This window comes from Miscanthus floridulus, chromosome 16 (genome assembly GCF_019320115.1).
Source record: "Miscanthus floridulus cultivar M001 chromosome 16, ASM1932011v1, whole genome shotgun sequence".
In the NCBI taxonomy this organism is placed as follows: Eukaryota; Viridiplantae; Streptophyta; class Magnoliopsida; order Poales; family Poaceae; genus Miscanthus; species Miscanthus floridulus.
In genome coordinates, this window is record NC_089595.1 from 105,071,232 (window position 1) to 105,090,746 (window position 19,515).

At 43.8% G+C, this 19,515-nt stretch overlaps 1 protein-coding gene across 1 annotated transcript; it reads left to right on the plus strand.

The window, feature by feature from the left end:
• The first annotated feature begins 25 nt into the window (after window positions 1–25).
• Window positions 26–4,920, plus strand: LOC136511798 (uncharacterized). Its single transcript, XM_066505821.1, has 10 exons — window positions 26–336; window positions 978–1,063; window positions 1,140–1,217; window positions 1,864–1,976; window positions 2,071–2,136; window positions 2,483–2,584; window positions 2,715–3,273; window positions 3,423–3,628; window positions 4,192–4,355; window positions 4,491–4,920. The coding sequence occupies exons 1-10, from the start codon at window positions 167–169 to the stop codon at window positions 4,639–4,641; spliced, it is 1,695 nt and encodes a 564-aa protein (XP_066361918.1). The 5' UTR covers window positions 26–166; the 3' UTR covers window positions 4,642–4,920.
• The last annotated feature ends 14,595 nt before the right edge of the window (window positions 4,921–19,515 follow it).

Genomic DNA, 19,515 nt, shown 5'->3' on the forward strand with positions numbered 1-19,515 from the left:
TGAGCCGTATAGACGTGGGCCTGATGCTAGAGGGAAAAGTGGGCCGCCACCGCCATACAGCCCAACATAAAGGCAAAGAGACGAACCGAAGAATCGGCCTAATCTCGCCTGCGTTTCTAGCGGTGGTGTGGTGTCTCTTGTCTCCGTCCTCGGCACCGGCGGCGTGATGGCGGACTGGGAGGGGATCCCGGCACGGGAGCGGCGGCAGATGGAGGAGATCCTGCAGCTCGACATGGAGGAGCTCAACGTCGAGGTCTTCGACGACAACGAAGAGGACGAGGAGGAAGTGGAGGGTGACGGCAGCGAGGAGGACGACGACGTCGATGCCTTCCTCAGGTGACTCGAAGGCCACGAGGCCACCGCACAACCCTTCCTTCCTTCAACTCCATTTGTGTATTTTACCCTCATCTTCCTTCTCCAACATAGGGGCCCCACTGTGCTGCTCTGTGGGCATTTTCCCTTTGTCGTATGGATGCTACTTACCCATTTTTTCCTGTACATTTGGTTTACCAAAGGTCTACCCAGTGCAGTTAATGTTCCGCAACATTTCAAGGTGCTAATCTGGAGGCTGTGGTCGGGGATTGTTAAGCTTATGAAGATCTTAAGCGCCCCAAATTCAGCCTTGAAGAACTAGTGTATTTTCTAGGATGAGGAGTTGGGATTTCAGCTTGAAGGAACAACTCTGGAAAGCCGGAGGCTGGGGCAGTGTTAACTCTTGATCACTTTGTGATTATTTATTCATTCTTGCAGTGCTTTGTGTTTTGTTTCAATTGGATCATGATCAAGTGTGCTGACAGCTGAAAATTGCAGTGTAGCTTAGAGCAATGCTAAGTCTGGCCTTACATTTTTTGTGCTTATTCACTTCATTCTTATATACAGAGATTGGTGCCTTTGGAGACCACCTGCAAGCTTTTTCAGAGTGTTTTCGAGATGTTTATCCGAATTCGTTTAACCATTTGAATGTTTCTATTTATCAGAGATAACAATGGGGATGGAGTGGTTAGCACCTCTGGGCCATTCACATTCAATACATCTCTAGCCTCATTGCACACCTACCTTGGTGGTAAATGTGCTACCTAGTCTTAACATATTTATCATGCCGACTGCAAACTGTGAAGTTCTCTTTTTATATCACTCAGAGGTTGACGATACTCGGGGTAGAGTTACTCTCTTAGATGGTGGCACAGTCCTCAACTTACCAATGTTTTATCTTCAAGGTAATGACTGATTGTAGTATTCTCTTTCCTACATTCTTTCTTTTGATCATCTTATCAATCTTTATAATTTTTTTTTTATAATGGTCAATCTTTATATTAAGGGAGGTAAGTACACTTGCTCCAATTCCACCATACTTTCATTTATCATATTTTTTTATCTGCTCTTCTAAGTTGCAGTTTGCATTTGGCTTTTTACATTATTTTCATCCAAGCTGGCTGGATACAATTTTTCCATATAGTTACTGGTACTATTTGTGGGTATGTGGAAATTTGTCTTGTTTTGTAGTAGTATTATTGTGTCAGAAACGTATTCATAAAGAAAATATAAGATGTGCAAAATTCAACATGTTCATGCATGGTGCCCAATAGGAACATCCAGAAGGATTAGGGTTTCTCTTGATAATCAAGGATGTTTTGCGATTTATACTAGTTATGTTTGGTCCTTGAATGGATATGGATATCGGTTATGTGAAAAAACTTCGCCTTAGCTGCAAAGCCTGTGCATTAGAGATGAGACACACACACACCGATCTTTCACTTGACTATGCAGAACTATACATTAACAGATTGTACCATAATTTAAAACTGTCAGCTTTCCTAAACAGTGTATCAAAAAATAATGGTCCTATGCATTTTGGTTTTGCAGGTGTTGTTCTATTTCCTGGAGCTACCCTGCCTCTCAGAGTAATTGAGGATAGATTAGCAGTAACTATCGACAAAGCTTTGAGGCTGGTCGATGCTCCATGCACAATTGGTGTGGTGCGTGCCAATCATGTTAAATTCAGCTGCTAGCTTGCTACTTTTTCTTGTGGATTTTATGTGTAGTGATTATGATCATGATCCAATTGTCCAGGTCCTCATGCGTCGACTCCCAAATCATCGACACTATGCTACTGCTTCCGTTGGAACAACCGCAGAGGTCTTGCACACCTGTTTCTATTGTGATTTTTGTTTCGTTTTGCAGACCAGTTAGCAATTGTTCACCAATCTTTCATTTGGTTGGATGACTTTTAGAGAACAACTGAATCATATGTATGCACTGCCATGTGTCAATCATGTGTCCCCTGGCTAAATATTGTTGATCTTGCGTGCATAAAGCTTCAAGATTACCTCATGCATAGTATGATTATGGACATTAACATGTTAATAGGCATCTTGCGGGCTTCATTCCCTTTTAGTTATTTAGTCAACATCATAAGTTGCAACAATTTCTTCTTAAAATACCCTGTTCAGCTCAGTTCATATTATTTTTCGTCACGTTATAGATACGTCAACTTGGAAGGTTGGATGATGGTTCATTAAATGTTGTTGCCCGTGGGCAGCAACGATTTCGTCTTAGGAAGCATTGGATTGATGTTGATCGGGTGGTAAGTCCAAGCGTGTTCTTATTCTTTTGAAATAGGAACATTTTAAGAATATAGCTCTAGACTCTACCGCTTGCACCAGGCCCGCCCTATTTTAAGAATATAGCTAACTTCATTTTTCTCTTCTCAATAGGTGTGGGGTGAGGTACAAATTATTGAAGAAGATACTCCCTTGAGAACTCCTAGAGATGCATTTGCTCAGCTAGCTGCATGTAATAGCTTCAATCTGCACGCTTCATCATCAGTCATCAGTTTGGATATGTCTCCTATCAAACAAGACCATATAGATTCAGAACTAGAGTGCGATACTCCATCACCAAACAGTAATATAAGCAACCCTTCATCAATGGACACAAGGTTGTGCTATCTAGGTTCACAGTCAAGTGACTCGATGAAGTCATCCTCAGATGAAGACGGAGATTTGATGCACACGCAGTTTTGGAGGCGGAAGCAACATTCTGTGAGGGAAAGTGGCGCATCAAGTCATTCAGACAAGAAGACCAGCATGAGCAATGAGAACGATCTTTGCTTGACGCCTCTCCAATCATTGCCAATAGCAAAAACAAGAGATGCTAAGCGGCGGCGACAGAACCATGCTTACTCAAAGCAGGCTTCTCAGGCACCATTATCATTTTGGCCTCGGTGGGTATATGAAATGTATGATTCATATACACTTGCTCGCAGCGCTGCAGGTATAGAAATCCAATCTCATCAACCTATTTTGTATGTCTGCAGTTTTGTAAAACTCTTTTCCTGTTACTCTAAGATAAGCGCAAGCTGCCTTAGGTGTCCTTGGAATTTTTGGTCAATTGTTTGAATTACACTGTTGCCTTCGTTGCAGAGTTATGGAGACAGATAATTGCAAACCCAAGCATGGACGATCATGTAAGAAAGCCAGATATTTTGTCATTTCACATTGGAAGCAAACTTCCAGTCTCAGAATCTGTGAGACAAAAACTTCTGGAGATTGATGGAATTTCATATCGCCTACAAAAAGAAATTCAGCTTCTCAAGACCTTTAATCATATTAAATGCAGAAATTGCCAGGTAATGGTCTACTGTATCTGGAAGTGCTATTTTAATGAATGAAGGGCGGGCCTGGTGCAAGCGATAGAGTCTTACCGCCTGTGACCGGAAGGTCCCGGGTTCGAGTCACGGTCTCCTCGCATTGCACAGGCAAGGGTAAGGCTTGCCACTAACACCCTTCCCCAAACCCCGCACAGAGCGGGAGCTCTCTGCACTGGGTACGCCCTTTTTATCCTAACTAATGAACCTTTTAAATGGAATTGCTCTGTAGTTTCCGTAACAAAATGGTATTACAGCTATGATCTTGTTGATTAGCTTTTTAGACCTTTTGGCTGCCCATTGTCTATTCGTCATAAGGTCTAGTCTAGTTTAAAGTTGGAGGCAGAGGCAATAGGTCTTATCGGTTAGCTGTTGCATGCTCCATGATGATTTAGTGAAAATGACATAGAGATCAAGCTGGTTGATACTTATGGCAAATGTTGACCATCACCATACTACAAAGTAAAACATACATAATTGAATCTGTGAATTTTTTAGATTACTTTTACCACCCCATTTTGCTGACTTGTTTGTTTCTTCTACAGTCTCGTATAGCAAAACGTAGTGACATGGTGGTGATGTCTACTGATGGGGTTCTTGGTGCCTATGTCAACCCTCATGGTTTTGTCCATGAGACGATTACAGTCAGCAATGCAACTGGGCTAGCTCTCATTGGCAATCCTTCTAAGGTTCACAGCTGGTTTCCTGGGTATGATCTTGTCTCTGTTGTTTGTTGTTTGAATGTTTGTTTTAGTGTCTGGCTTTTTCTGTAGCACAAGTTAAATTATGAAATTAAATTGGACAATGCCACTTGTAACTTTAGTAAGAACTTTTTGCCGTGCAGATATTCGTGGACGATGGCAGCATGCATGTCCTGCGAGTCCCACATAGGCTGGCGATTCAGAGCCACCAAGAAGAATCTGCGGCCTAGGTCATTTTGGGGGATCCGCAGCTCACAAATTGCAGATGACACAGAAGTAGATCAGAGCGACTGATGCTCCAAACGTCCATGTATATAAGGCCATAGTTGCAGTGAACTACTATGCCATGTATGACCTGATGTTCCCAATCCATCTCTTCCTGTCGTCTCTAGTTCATACGCACCACAGTGACTGCCTGCCTTTTATCTCTTGGCATAGTAGTGACGTTTAAGTTCCTTGTAAAATAATCACTTTCTCAGGGGTGTTGTGCTGTTGTAGTGCCCTGCACTGAAGGGTTTTACGGAATCCCTTTTTTTTTTTTGTCTAAATAAGATATCTGTTTCCATAGTATATGCATGATTTTCAATTGCAGATGTCCCATGGTGTGGCATGGGTGAAGGCCAGTATAGATGGGTTTATCACTTCTAAGAAGATGCATCCCGGATCACACATCAAGGGCCGGTGAGAAAATAGGCCCGACCCAATTTCCATTGGCCTGCAAGGTGAGAAGCTGACTAGCTCGATCTGCACTGTCGCCATTGTTGGTAGATAGGATGATGATGGCACCATTGAGCCGTTTGAGATGATCGATGTGAAGAGGATTCAAGAAATAATTGAGTCCATGGAGGTGGCGGAGGAGGTGCCTCCAGGGCCTACGATGACTTGTTCTTGAGCCGTGCACCATCACCAATTCTGAGTAATAGCTGTTTTAGAAAGTTGAGTTGTGACTCGACCATGCTCTCAAGTCTCAACTTCGTTATGTTCCCTTCTACCAACAGTTACCTGGGTTTGGGCATGGACCGGCTTATTTCTCATGGCAAACGAAATCTTTAGGTACCGAGGATCAGCTCAATGGAATGATTGTCGGCCTGGTTTGATCCAACAAGGTGTCTACCATGGTAGGCTTTGTCTCCTTCAGTTCGCTGCTCAGTATTCAGGTGTACATATATTTCACTCTGCAGAACTGTAGTGGTGTTCGCTGCAGTGATCGAAAAGAAGGGGGAAAAGCCAAAGCTGCAGCAGCAGGTGCTGTTTTTATGCAGTGAACACCAGGTGTGCTTGTTCACTTTACACTTACGGGGTACGGAGTATCCCGCTAACAGTGGTAGTCCCGAGCTGGGGCCAATGGCACTGGCAATGGCAACAGTATCAGCCTGTTAGCTCACAGAGGTCAAAATATTATTCGTTGGCTAAAAAGAGTACGGCTTATAATTGAAGCCAATGGGCAAGGTCGCAAGTGTTAACAGCCGCCAATGCGTATGGCATGGCATATAGCGATTCTAGGTACTGTCCTTTTCTTTCTTTTGAGCCAGAACCTATGGAGTCACTAGCGGCTGTGCAGAGGCAGCTGACGTTCACGGGTGGCGGCACAAAAGCACGAAGGAGCCAGCGTGCACTGCTGACCGGAGGGGAATGCATCGCATGGGAGGAATTAAAGCAGGACTGCACTTCCGCGCATCGTACTCTATTTTACTGACATGTGACATGCTCAGCACAAAGGTGCTAAAGAGATACAGGGCCTGTTGGGCAGGACTGAAAAATATTGTTCCGGCTGATTATCGTGAGAGAAAAATATTGTTCTGGCAGGACATGAACAGTGATCTCATGAGGTGGCTGACCAGCCAGCAGAACACTGCCCAGGACGACGAGGCACGGGACTAAATTTTAGGAGATATTATGTCGGCTATCGTATTGAGTGTCACATCGAGTGTTTAGATATTAATTATGAAACTAATTACAGAAGCCTGACTAATCCACGAGACGAATCTATTAAGACTAACCAACCCATCATTAGCATATATTTACTATAGCACCACACTGTTAAATCATAGACTAATTAGGCTTAATAGATTCATCTTGCAAATTAGTCTCAATCTGTGCAATTGGTTTTATAATTAGTCTATGTTTAATACTTTAGATTAGTGTTAAACATCCAATGTGATAGGGACTAAACTTTAGGAGGAGAAACCAAACACCCCGTAAATTACTGACATGTGAGATCTGACAACCTGACTTGGGGGCGTTTTGCATGATTAGCTTCTACTGATGCTAATGCTCCATGCTAACATAAATTCTTCAGTTTATTCGACTTTACTGTGGCATGGTAGAGAAAAAAAAACGTGCTGTCACACTAGATATCTAATTGTTGGGAAGACATTCTAAGGGAGAGCCTATCTATCTTGATTATTGGAAGTTTTTGTGTATGCGGTGCTCTAGCATGTCTTGCTCATTCGGCGAACAACCACTGATCACACCGTCCGCTTGGCATGCAGTGATGCGGGGACTAACACTAACCCAGGCCACATGAGTCCACCCGTGAAAACAAGCGCCTCTTTAGTTTGCAGGTTTTCTGTAATTTGACCCGTGATCGTTGAGTTGCCTAGTGAACAATTATCAGGTGCTTGTCCTAGGCAAGGTTGTGCAAGGAGAACCGATTTGGCTCGCCTAGACAGGCAGGAAAATCTTGTCAGCAGGAAGCCAGGAACCGAGGTTGGATAGCCAGACGTCCAAACGTGCTGTCCCTAGCTTGACTAGGCGATACGATGCTTGGCAAAGGATAAGCGTGCCCTATGGTAGTCAATAGCTCCCTTCGCATAAGAAAGAATGAACACACCAAAATACAAGAGGATCAGTGCTCCGAACAAATCCAATGCGCATATCGGAATCCATACATCATCCGTATTTAAGACAAAAATATTCCTGGTTTACAAGAAAATTGTCCCGTGCTCAAAAGGAAATCATTTATAGCCAGAGAATGTGTTATATTTTTAAGAAAAAAAAGATATTCTAGCCTCTCAAAAAATACTTTAGGTTCATGAGATCGACTTATCCGTATATTGGACCAAAATGTACTAGGATTAGCAGAAAATTGTTCCATATTCAAAAGAAAATGTTTTAGGTTTACAAAAACAATTGGTCCATATTTAGAATAGAAATGTTCCGGGTTTACAGGAACAATTGCTCCATATTTACGATAAAAAAACTTCTAGATTCACGAAAAATGTGTTCCATGTTCAAAAGAAAAAGGTTATAGGTCGAAGAAAAGTGTTCTAGCTGCGTTAGAAAAAATATTCTATTCTAGTTTTTTGTGAAAATTGTTTCATGTTCAAAGAGAAGTGTTTGTAACATCACGAAGAAAAAAAAGTGCCACCTTAATAAAATATAATTTTTCATTTTGCTCATTTGCAATGTTCCTATATATTATTATTATGTAGTTTCTCTAATTTTTAAAACCAATTACAATTTACAAACCAGGAAGAATAAAAACAAAAGGTTCAAAAAAAAAGGAACAAGGAACGGTCCATGTCCTAGGACTCTAGGAGGCCAGGAGAAGGTCCGTGCGGGTGCGCTTGCTCCACGCCTCCACCCCTTCCGCCGTTCTCCCCTCCCCGCGTGCTCTCTCTCTCTCTCTCTCGTGGACGACTCGGGCACTCGGCTACCGCCGCGCCCTACGCCAGAATCCCAGGTCTTCGTCAGGCCCTTCTCCGGCAAGAGCACACAGGTACGGCCGCTCCTTCTCTTCCCTCCCTGCCGTGCGAAACCGAGCACCCAAAGCCTAACCTAAGCTATTTTGGTTATTTGTAAGAGATCTCTATTTGTTGGGGGGGGGGGGGGGGGGGGGGGGGGGGGGGGGGTGATAAATCCTTTGCTCCTCCCTATCCCTCATTTCAAACCTTGTGCTCGCGGATATGGCAGGGATTGAGACCCTGTCATCCATATTACAGCAGTTTCACTTCAACGATTTAAATATGCAAGTCTTTTTTAGTGGCATTTGCAGTTCATATTAAGGTCAGACTTGAAGAGTTCACAAAATAGTATATTACATTAGCTTCACTCCGACATAAACACTTATATTTGAACTGTGCAATAAGTAGAAATGTAAAAGCTTAAACACTTATATTTGAACGGTGCAAAGATTATTGCAGCTGCTGGACATAAACAGGACATGCAAAGATTCTGAACAACCTCGGCATATGATCCACCTTTGTTTGAGTGAAGCATGGATTTGTTGGTGATAGGTAGGAGACAAAGTAGAAAAGTCACCGTTGTCACCAGTGCTGCTTCGTCTGTCTACAATATCAAAATTAATAGTCAATCCTTTTGTGTGCTCAAGGGGAAATAAGCACTGGAACTGAAATTATGTTTGTGATACTAACAGACTCAATCTTCTATTCTCCATAGTAATGTAATAACAACATTGGCTGCTTTTAATAAGTTATAAACAAACTTAATGGATCACTGGCACATTATAGAAAAAAATAGCATTAGATTAAGAAGTCATATGTTAGAAAGAAAAAAAAAACACAATACATAAGTGAATGCTGCTGTATCTCGGCCTAAAGCTCCAAGCTAACTGATGCTAACAGTCAATTATTAGGTTTACAATAGTCATGTATGCTGTCAACCAACAAGCGGATAAAAAAATACAAGAGAATTAGCGATAGAGTGAAGAAACCGAAGGATTAAGTATTACTGATTAACTGAAACTGAATGCAATTGTTGTTAAATAATCGACTAAACATTTCTTGGTAAACTACCCTAGCTAAATACCAGCAGGTTGCCAGTAGCAAGTTACATGAATAAGTCAATGAGTGAGATTTATAACTATTGTATAGTACCATGATCCTCATTGCAAAAACAAAGCAAAAATTAGGACCAGACAAAAAATGAAAAGAATATGTTGCATAATTACTTCTGCCTAGCTAGTTCATAAACAATTTTCTAAATGTACTGTTAGTTGATAAACATTTGTGCGGACCATCCATTTCGGACCGGATACTTTTCACACCCATTCCATTTCTAGCAGATTAAGTTAAGCAGAAGAAAGGCAGAGGAAGACTGAAGTTGACTTGGGTAGAGGCAATAAAAGGAGACTTGAAAGGATGGAATATACCCAAAGACTTAGCCTTAGATAGGAGTGCTTGGAAAACAGCTATTCACGTGCCTGAACCTTGATTGCTTCTGCTGGGTTTCAACTCTAGCCTACCCCAACTTGTTTGGGACTTAAAGGCTTTGTTGTTGTTGTTGTTAAGTTAAGCAGAAGAAAATCACAACCTTTTGTTTTCAGATTTAGCTAAAACAGCAAGAGATAATAAGGGGAAAGCGACAAGCGCAGGTGCAACATGGCATAGTAAGAGTAGAGATACCTCTAAGCCATTTCATTTCTTAACCATATCAGTGCTGATTCTTGATCCCCATCACAAGCACTCAAAAAAAATTCCCTGTTTTCTGGATTCTTGAAGACCGCATATGCTTTGGCCTTCTCCGCCTTTGTCATTTCCAATGGGTTGAGAACAGATATGCACCTCTTGATTGAGAAATCATTGCCTTGAGAAAACTCCTTTTCTTTTGCTAATTGTGCAGCCTCATCCTCAGCTTGTTTGGTCCTCATGTTAAGATATCTCCATCAGTCCTTCTATGTTACCACTCTTTCTCTGTCTTTTTTGTTCTTTTTCATGGCTGTTTCTTGATGCAACATCAACACTTGGTAGACTTGCAGCTTCTTCCTCTTCAGTTGGCTGCACGCTTGCATCAGCTTCTTCTCGTATTATACATACACTGTATTTGCTTTGATGCTATTGTCAGTTAATGTAAAACTCTTTAGCTGCTAGTGGATCATAGTCTGTTCGAGAAGCACACCATGGATTTCATAAATCTTATACCACCTCCATTCAATATTATTTGACATTTCGGACGTCCAAATTGGCCTGTGATTAGTTGTATTTCTCTGTAAGAATGTCAAGTGATAATGACTGGAGGGAATACTGTCATACTATCAGTTGTATTTTGCTGTAAGAAATGTCAAGTGATGATGACCGGAGTGAATACTGTCATACTATCTATCTGTGCAGTCACCTTTCATCTCCAATTCATCAACATCATGTATACTCGTACATCTTGCTGGTTTTGTCCACATAATAACAATGTCGTTTGCCTTCATGTCCTGCTGCACAGATCGTGAACCTCTACATCTTAACGATGGCGGGATTCAGAAGCCTTGCGCCCAAGACCAGGAACCTGGTGGTGGCTGGGGGACTGTCTGCCTTCGTGCTCGGGGTCTACTACTACACCATGAGAGCGGTGGGAGGCACGGACGAGCTGCAGGTGGCGATTGACAAGTTTGAGGAGATGAAGAAGAAGGATGCTGCCAGAAACTCCAACGCAGGAGGATCATAAACACGCCCTTCCCTTCTCTGTTTTGAACTTGGATCTGCAGGCTGACATGATACGATAGCCCAAGTTGCTCAATAGGCCAAGACCATGAATGCTTCTACTTGTAATAAGTAATGGATTGTAGTCTTTATCAGATAGAGCTTGACAGCTTGTGCTTTGAGGAGAGATGTACACTCGAGTGTTTTGGTCCTAGTATAATAGTGGCCGCAATGTCTGAATTTTCCTGATATACTTGGCGAGACGGAAATTTTGTGGAATAACACGTATTTGCTTGTGTGGTCCCCTTTCTCCAGCTCTCTGGCTACGCATTCCATTGCATATTTGATGCATTGGTAAAGATCAGCTCTCTCTGAAGGAAAAGGAATGAACAACCGCTGAATTTCATAACTGGTGGTTCATTTGCAATTGTGCACTCGGACACATGGTGTAACAGGTACTCGGACACCGAAGTGAGGCATGAAAGCCTATTAGTTACAAATTGTAGTTTACTTTAGGATCTGTCTATACAACACAGGTGTTTTACCGGTTCCGAGTACTCAGATTTTTTTTTTCTTTCACACTTTCTTCCTTATCCCAACGTGCCGCCGCCGTCCACCACCCCACATAGGGTCTTGCCAGAGCTCCGCGGCCGTGGAGCTCCGGTGAGACCCTACTGCATCTATGGCGTTTCCCTCCCCTCTCCCGCCGCCACCTATGCCGCTGGAACCTAACCGCCACCCTCCCACGTTTCCACCGTCTGCAGTCCTATCTCCCTTGAGACTCTTTTAAGCCCTAGATTTTTTTTTTTGATAAACCCACAGGAGAGAAGAAGAGAGGAATAGAAAGAGAAGAGGAAAAAATAATATAGTATTCCTCTTACTTTAATATATGTCCTAGCAGGGACTGACCCGTGAAGAGCCTGTTCGGCTGGTATTAAAATCGACTGATAAGCCGGTTGATAAGTTCAAACGAACGTGCCCGAAACCAAAGTGTACCCTGTTAGTTTACCGCGGGTTTCCTGTGATTTGACCAGCGAGCAATTATACCATAACTGATTCCTCTCTTCGTGTGAGGAAAGATTGAACGCAGCAAAAATACAAGAGGAACAGTGCTACGAACAAATTCGATCACGGGGTGAGAACAATACAGCGTGTCAGAGATTTACTTCACTTGCCGGCACAGTCTCCGAGACAATTCCAGCACGAGAAATTCTGCGGAGGCAGGCAGGCCAGTGCGGCGCAACTGTACCGTGCGTGTAATATCTGTCCGGATGCCATCTTCGCTAATGCGACACGGCGAGCTGAGCCCTCCCCACCCCGGACGCGACCACCTGCATGCGCCACGCGCCCACCGGCTGGATGCGCGCGCATGCGCCTGCGGCGCAACAAAACCAACCAACATAAGGCCCTCTGCAGTGTATCGCTTGAGCGCGTGTTTAGTTGAACCTCAAATTCTAAAAAAAAAGTGCTATAGTACCTATTACATCGAATTTTACGATACGTGTATAGAGCATTAAATATAGACGAAAAAAAACTAATTGCACAGTTTGGTTGGAAATTACGAGACGAACGTTTTGAGCCTAATTAGTCCATGATTGAACACTAATTGTCAAATAAAAATGAAAGTGCTACAGTAGCCCAAATTCCCCGAACTAAACACGCGCTGAGTGGTGCTTCAAACGGAGAGAGAAATTTGGGACACCGCTCCTGCCATTGCAGCAGGCGATGCCAATGTCAGCAAAAATGGGAGCGACACAAGTACAAGCAGCGGTACAAACTAAATAGAATAAGAAGAGGGAGGAGAGAGATTGACACACATGCTGAACCAGCACATGCACGGAACCGGTTCTAGCTTTTGCTTTTTTATTTTTTTCTATTTTCTCTGTGGGCCCCACGACTGATGTTAAAACAGTGATCGATGTCAACTTTTCTCACGTGGACCTTCAACAGTTTTGGGCATCACCCTCCATTGTGGAGGGCCTAACAGCTTCTCTCCCGCCCCCGGCGTAGCTCGTCGTCACTCGTGAGCCGCGTCATTCCGTCCGCCGTCCGCGGCACGCACGGCCGTGATCTCCTTAAATTCACCCCGACGGCTACGCCCTCCAGAATTATAACCTCGGGCTGAATTTTTTATTTTTTAGCCTTTTTTCAAAAAATATTCATAAATATGTCTCTAAAGGTATGAATTTAAAATCTGTACCATTAGCTCGGCGTCAACATTGATGGCGCCGAGCTTATATTTCTCGACGCCATAGATTCTGGCGCCTAGGTCGGGGCCATGTTGACGGCGTGGATGCTGACATAGCAGCCAGCTCGGCGCCGTGGATCTTGGCGTCGAGCTCGGCGTCATGGATCTTGGCGTCGAGATCCACGGCGCCGAGCTTGTGCTTTAACCCGGCGCCCAACCTTCCTGCCCGAGTCTTCTTCCTCTTCCTTCTCCTCCCTCTCGGGTTTTTTTCTCTCCCCACTTCGCCCTACCTCACGAAACGGCATATTGGACCTTGATTTGATCCGTAGATCTTCGAGAGCAAGGTATCCTCGCTTCCTCCTAGTTTTTTTAAAAATCAATTCGGTATATATTAGTCGGATTTTTCAACTTAAGAATCGTCATTACTTAGGGTTTCATGTAATTTTAATATTTATATTATATAACCGTATGATGCCAAAGCGTGAAAAAGCTACCAAATCAAGGTAACGTCAGTGCACGTTGTTATGTTATGGGTTTATTGTTGTGGATCAAATGGAAAACCCTAAGTGTAGAATTTAATGTTAATTACTTTCAGTTCTTAGAACGAAAATGACTAAATTGTAGTTATGACCGGATGACCAGAAATGCCTTCGATCCATTACCTCTGCCTAGTGGTGTTTCGGTGTCCATGTGCTTTTGTGGTGATCCTTGTAAGGTAGCCAAGTCCGATGAAGAGAACACGTATAGGCAGAGGTATTGGATGTGTTTCAATTTTGCGTTGAGCCTACACTTCGTCAGCGTCACATTAACAAGTTGGTGATGAATTGATGTTGTGTAATAATTATTTTGTGTCATATGACATCTTGCATGATTTTTCTGTTTTGTAACAATTGCATTTGTTGCAGACCCCTCCACCGCCCTATGATTTTGAACAGTAGATCAACACTGAGATCAAGCCTGAAGACAAGGAATAGATACAGAACTGTTGCGATGTGAGGCAGAGGACAAAGAGATAATGGAGAAGAGACGCAGAGAGAAGGCTGCAAAAAAGAAGCACACGGAATAGGAGGAAAGGAGACGTGTTGCTGCGTACAGGGAGGAGAGAGAGAAGAAGCTTGAGCGTGCACGGCGAGTGAAAGCAGTGATGGAGGAGAATCCCGATGCCCTGAGAAAGAGAAAGTGGCCTATAAGGAAAATGGACCCTAGGCTCATTTACTTTGGATTTTGGTGTTTGATGACCAACACAACCAAATTGGACTAATGAATTTGCAAGTGTTTGTTTTGTAGTTCAATAGGGTGTAAGAAATGACTTGGACGAAGGCGACGTGATGATTCGATAATCAACACCTTAAGCAAGACCCTAGAAGCATAAGAGAAGACTCAAGATATCAAGCAAAGTCCAAGCATGAAGATAGGAACCAAGCCGTACGCAAGATCGTGAAGAAACGAGCTCACAGAGGTGACCGGACGCTGGACCAGACGCTGGCGAAAAGTGACCGGACGCTCCGATCAAGAGGCTCAACAACAGCAGGCGTCAGCAGCAGTGACCGGACGCTGGACCGGATACTGGCGGCAAATCGACCGGACGTAGGACAACAGAGTCCGGTCGAGTACAGAAAGGTTTTAGAGCGGTAAAATTACGACCGGACGCGTCCGGTGCCATGTGACCAGACGCTGGCAGCGTCTGATCAGTTGATCACAGCTCTAACGGTCAGGACGACCGGACGCGTCTGGTCAGGACGTGTTCAGCGTCCGGTCACTAACAGAAAAGCAGAATTTCGTCCCCAATGGCTACTTTGATTGTGGGGCTTATAAATACAACCTCAACTGGCCAAATAAGGTGAGTGAAGCTGAGGAAACATATCAAGGGTGTTGATACACCATTTTAGTGATCTCCATTTGCATAGTGCTTAGTGTTTCATTAGGTGATTAGCGTAGGTGCTTTGCAAAATGCTTAGGTTGATTAGACCACCGCTTATGCGCTTGCTCTAGGTTTAGGTTTAGTGTTTAGTGAGGTTTACATACCTCTTATCACTCGGTGCTTGCGCGCACCATTATTGTATATCGGAGGGGCTTGTAGTCTTGCGAGATCACATCAACCGCGTTTGTGGTGTGGCCGCCACCGTGTACCGGAGGAAACAAGGCCCGCGGTGTTTCGGTCGAAAGCTTAATAGTGAAGACGGCAGGGAGCATCCAGGAGAGGCTTGCCGGAAGGCACGTCGGAGACCCACTTACGCGTGGGGAAGGCCCGAAGCTATCCACGGACTGCTAGTAGTAGGTCTATTCAATTTTTATTTTTTACATCCAGACCAATGATAAGGTAACCTAGCTAAATGATTGGTTTATAAATAGAATGGATTCTCTAAAGAATGGAAGAAATCAAACTCCATCCAGTCCTCTTCTGAAAGCATGATTATGTTGCATGATTAAATTGATTATAAGGATGCTATGACTCAAAGGTGCACCAATGATAAGGAAACCAAGCTAAATAATTGGTATGCAACTTAACATAGAAAAATAAGGTAATCGACTTACCACTCTGTCCAAGATTGGTCCTTCCTCCACCTACTTTCCTACACGAGTAGTTTGGTCGTACGTCGTGTCTTCATCGTCGGAGGACTCGATGTCGGCGTAGTCATCTTCTATCCATTGTAGCCTCAGCCTGCAACGAGTCGCACATTGGTACCAAGCTTGGTAGCGCCTAAACTCACGGTTTGTGTACGGCTCGTTGTTCTCATCCACGTTGTCATGCAACAGCTCCCATTGTTCAATGTAGTACTGGTGGTGCTTCTCCCGATCAAAAATCTTCCTATTCTTCTGACGATCCAACCTGCACGTCATGTACGATGTTAGTTTCTCAATCTATGTATATGTCACCATATTAAAAGTGCACGTATGTCATCATTACTTCATCTTATATAGGAATTAATGGAAATAGACTATCACGAGACAATTGAAATAGCAAAACACTTACTTATGTAAGTCAACGTCAGTCGAGAACGGAGCCATTGGCCAAAGCTGTCTCACTCTAAATTGGCGTGCAACTCTATCTGGCAGGTGGAACTCGACAGCATAGAAATAGATTAGAGGGCAGCTCATCCTGTAGAAGTCGTCATCGCACCCACACATGTTGCTCAACTAAAAAGGAAGTGCCCCCTCTCCATCGTACGACTCCCACGACACCTACAACATGTCCAAACAAGATATTGGATGCTATACTAAATCATTTCAAACTAGCATGGAAAATAAAATTTACTTACACTAGTCATCATGAGTGTGTCTAGCTCGTTCATGAACTTAATGTACGCCCGCTCTAACCTCATGTGCGGATCCCAAAGGTATGCCCATGTCGGCTATCGACGAGGAGGCTGACCTACGAACCACTCATGATGAGCCAGAACCTCAGGACGACCAACTAGTAGATGAGCCCACATCCACAACTAGAGCAGGTACACGCATCCACCAAGTGACGATGAGGATGAAGTCCGATGACACGCCTCGCAAAGCTACCAGTAAAGAAAACCCAACACTGCATAGCCCTAGCTGTACTGACCCACATGATCCTAGTCAGTGAGGCAGTGGACCCACATCCACGACGTAGTGTTATCCATGGCGTTGGGGAAGAGGACGTAGGAAAACAGGTGTAGGATCCACGCCCTACATAGTATCGAACTGTCTCTTCATCTGCCTTCTCGGGGCACTGTGCGAACTCTTACCGGAGCCAGGAGATTAGAACTTTAGAAGTGCGAGCCCCTTACTTGCCAACCTCACATCCAAGGAAGGCCTCTACTCATGCTCTCCATCCTTCTGACCTGCACTGCCCAGTCACTACGTTGTCGTGAATCCTTAGACCTAGCATCTTCTGACAATCCTGGAGCGTGACTGTCATCTCTCCGAAAGGCAAGTGAAAGTTGTGAGTCTCCGGTCGCCACCTACATTTTAGATAAAGCAAGATTACATGTCAAAAAGGCAAGCGCATAAACAAATGGCCATAAATAGAGGCAATGATTGAAGATAATATCTATCAACCAACGCAGTTATGCCCGCTGAGTTGAACTTGGGCAACCCACGATGAACCTGAAAAGACATGACATCTAGGCCAGCTCTTTGCAGGAAAGGAGTGTACCTATTATCGTACTACATGTCTAAGAACTCATTGTGGGTTCTAGGACAAAGGAGTGAAAGGTCCTGCATGAAATAAAATATAGTCTCCTGTTACTTCACGAACACATGTACGCTCACAAAAATTTGAACAAGACGTATAGATTATTACCTGCCCCTCCGCTATGAGACGTCCTCGGTGGGTCTCCTCGTACGCCGGGTCCAGCAGGTGGAATTGCGCCATCCTACAAAAAAGTCAATGAAATAGAAATTCAATATATAATGAAACATAAACTTAGAAATGTACAAGTAATTGACACAATTATAAGCATAAATTGAGATATGTATAAAAAAGTGAATGATACGACAAATATGAAATAATGAAAACAACCAATAGTCACACCTCACTAATCTGCCAATGGCAAGTGTGTGAATTGTGGCCCAGTCTACGCACTTGCCGCACTCGTACTGCTCGGGGTCAGTAAGAAATAGGGTTCCTCTCCCACGCCTCATTCTTCCGGGTATATGATCCATAACCATCCTATGTCTCGTCCTCTTCCTTGATCCACGCTTGTTCTAATGGTAAGCAGGATCCGCAATGTACTTTAGCCCATCATATGTAGGCCACTCTCTAGGATCCCGGAAAGGCAAGAAGCGAGGGCTCCATGTGTGCACAAACGTGTCAACACTGAACTCGTGAGGTATCCTGCTCTCGATATTAAAGTTACGATGCCTAGCTGCTGCCACCAAATGAGAATATAAAAAGTGGTACTGTCTTGGTTTACCACAAGTGCATGTAAAAATCTTGGAGGATTACCACATGCATCCTCGACTGTCGGACCTCGCCGTTGGACATTATACCACCCCTATGCTCAACTTGATAAGTCCTTGTGGCGTGGTCAAAACATGTAACCTCATGTGTGCTAGCCCTTTCATTTGCCTTCTCTAGGTGTGCCTTTAGTTTCGAAGCACATATCTCTCTATCACTCTGCAACTTCAATGCATGGGCGTGTCTATCGTTGAACCAGGTAACAAGCTTGTAGAAGGTGAATTGAACAATTGCATTCATGGGCATACCATGTATCCCCAATAGCAACTTATTGAATGACTCTGCCATGTTGCTACACTAAAACTCGTACCTCCATCCACTGTCGTCGTGAGCTCTTGTCCATTTCTCCAAATCCCTCATCAAACCTTTGAGCCATTATCTACCTTCTGCATTTGATGCGGTTCTAACCTGCTCCAACTTTTTCTAAAAGTACTTGTCCTCAAGCTGTCAAGCAGCCTTCTGGAACAGATCAAAGTTATCCTTCACACCATCTTTCCAGAGTAGATTCTCGGCAAGGTGCCGAGTACACCAACGATGGTGCAAAGGTGCATACCCCCTATCTCCTCTCGCACGGCATTAAGTATGCCCTAGTGCCTATCAGATATGACGTCAACATCCCTGCCAGGCCCAACCACATGTATTCGGACTAGCCTCAAGAACCATCCTCAACTGTCATTGTTCTCCTTCTCAACCAAAGTAAATGTTAAAGGAACCAACTTGTTCGTGTCACAGGATATATGGCTATAAGAAGTGTGTCCTAGTATTTGTCAATCAAGAATGTACCATCAATGGAGAAGATAGGACGACAGTGCCTAAAGGCCTCAACACACTGAGGGAAGCAGTAGAAAACACGAAAGAATATCTGCCTCCCATCCTTCCATGCATTTGGTTTTGGGATGTACTCATAATGCATGTCTGGATTCATCGCTTGAGATTGAAAGCTCTAGTTTGGTTTTGGTTAATTGATAAAACCCTAAGTGCTAACCTAGTTTATCAAAGTAATTATGAGATAGGTAGCACTACTCCAAGTGATGAAGCAATGGCGAAGATCATGACAATGGTGATGGCATGGTGATGATCAAATGCTTGAACTTGAAAAGAAGAAAGAGAAAAACAAAAGGCTCAAGGCAAAGGTATAAATAGTAGAAGTCATTTTGTTTCGGTGATCAAGACACTTAGCGAGTGTGATCACATTTAGGTTAGATAGCCGTACTATTAAGAGGGGTGAAACTCGTATTGAAATACGGTTATCAAAGTTCCACTAGATGCTCTAACTCATTGTATATGTATTTAGGATCTAGTGGAGTGCTAACACCCTTGAAAGTATTTGTGAAAGTATGCTAACACATGTGCACAAGATGATACACTTGGTGGTTGACACATTTGAGCAAGGGTTAGAAACTTCACCGGTGGAGTGTCCGCCCATAGAGTGCGGATAGTCCAACAGTGCCACCGGCGCCCTATACAGAAAAGACAGGGGTTCACAGAGTGACCGGACACTGGTGGCGCAGTGACCGGACGCTAGGGTCCTGAGTCCGGTCGGTAGCAGCAGTGAGCACACGTCTCGGTCTTATGACTGGACGCTAGTGCTAAGAGTGACCGGACGCTGGCAGGGTGCGTCCGGTCAGTGCTGACGTACGCTAACGTGAGCCGCACAGAGAAAACATTGAGTGACCAGA

What these genes read in the sequence shown, in the direction of transcription:
- LOC136511798 (XM_066505821.1), top strand. Translation starts at nt 167, where the DNA reads ATGGCGGACTGGGAGGGGATCCCGGCACGGGAGCGGCGGCAGATGGAG. An exon ending in GGATTGATGTTGATCGGGTG is followed by an intron (nt 2,585 to 2,714) that starts GTAAGTCCAAGC and finishes TCTTCTCAATAG; the next exon opens with GTGTGGGGTGAGGTACAAAT. An exon ending in GTTCACAGCTGGTTTCCTGG is followed by an intron (nt 4,356 to 4,490) that starts GTATGATCTTGT and finishes TTTGCCGTGCAG; the next exon opens with ATATTCGTGGACGATGGCAG.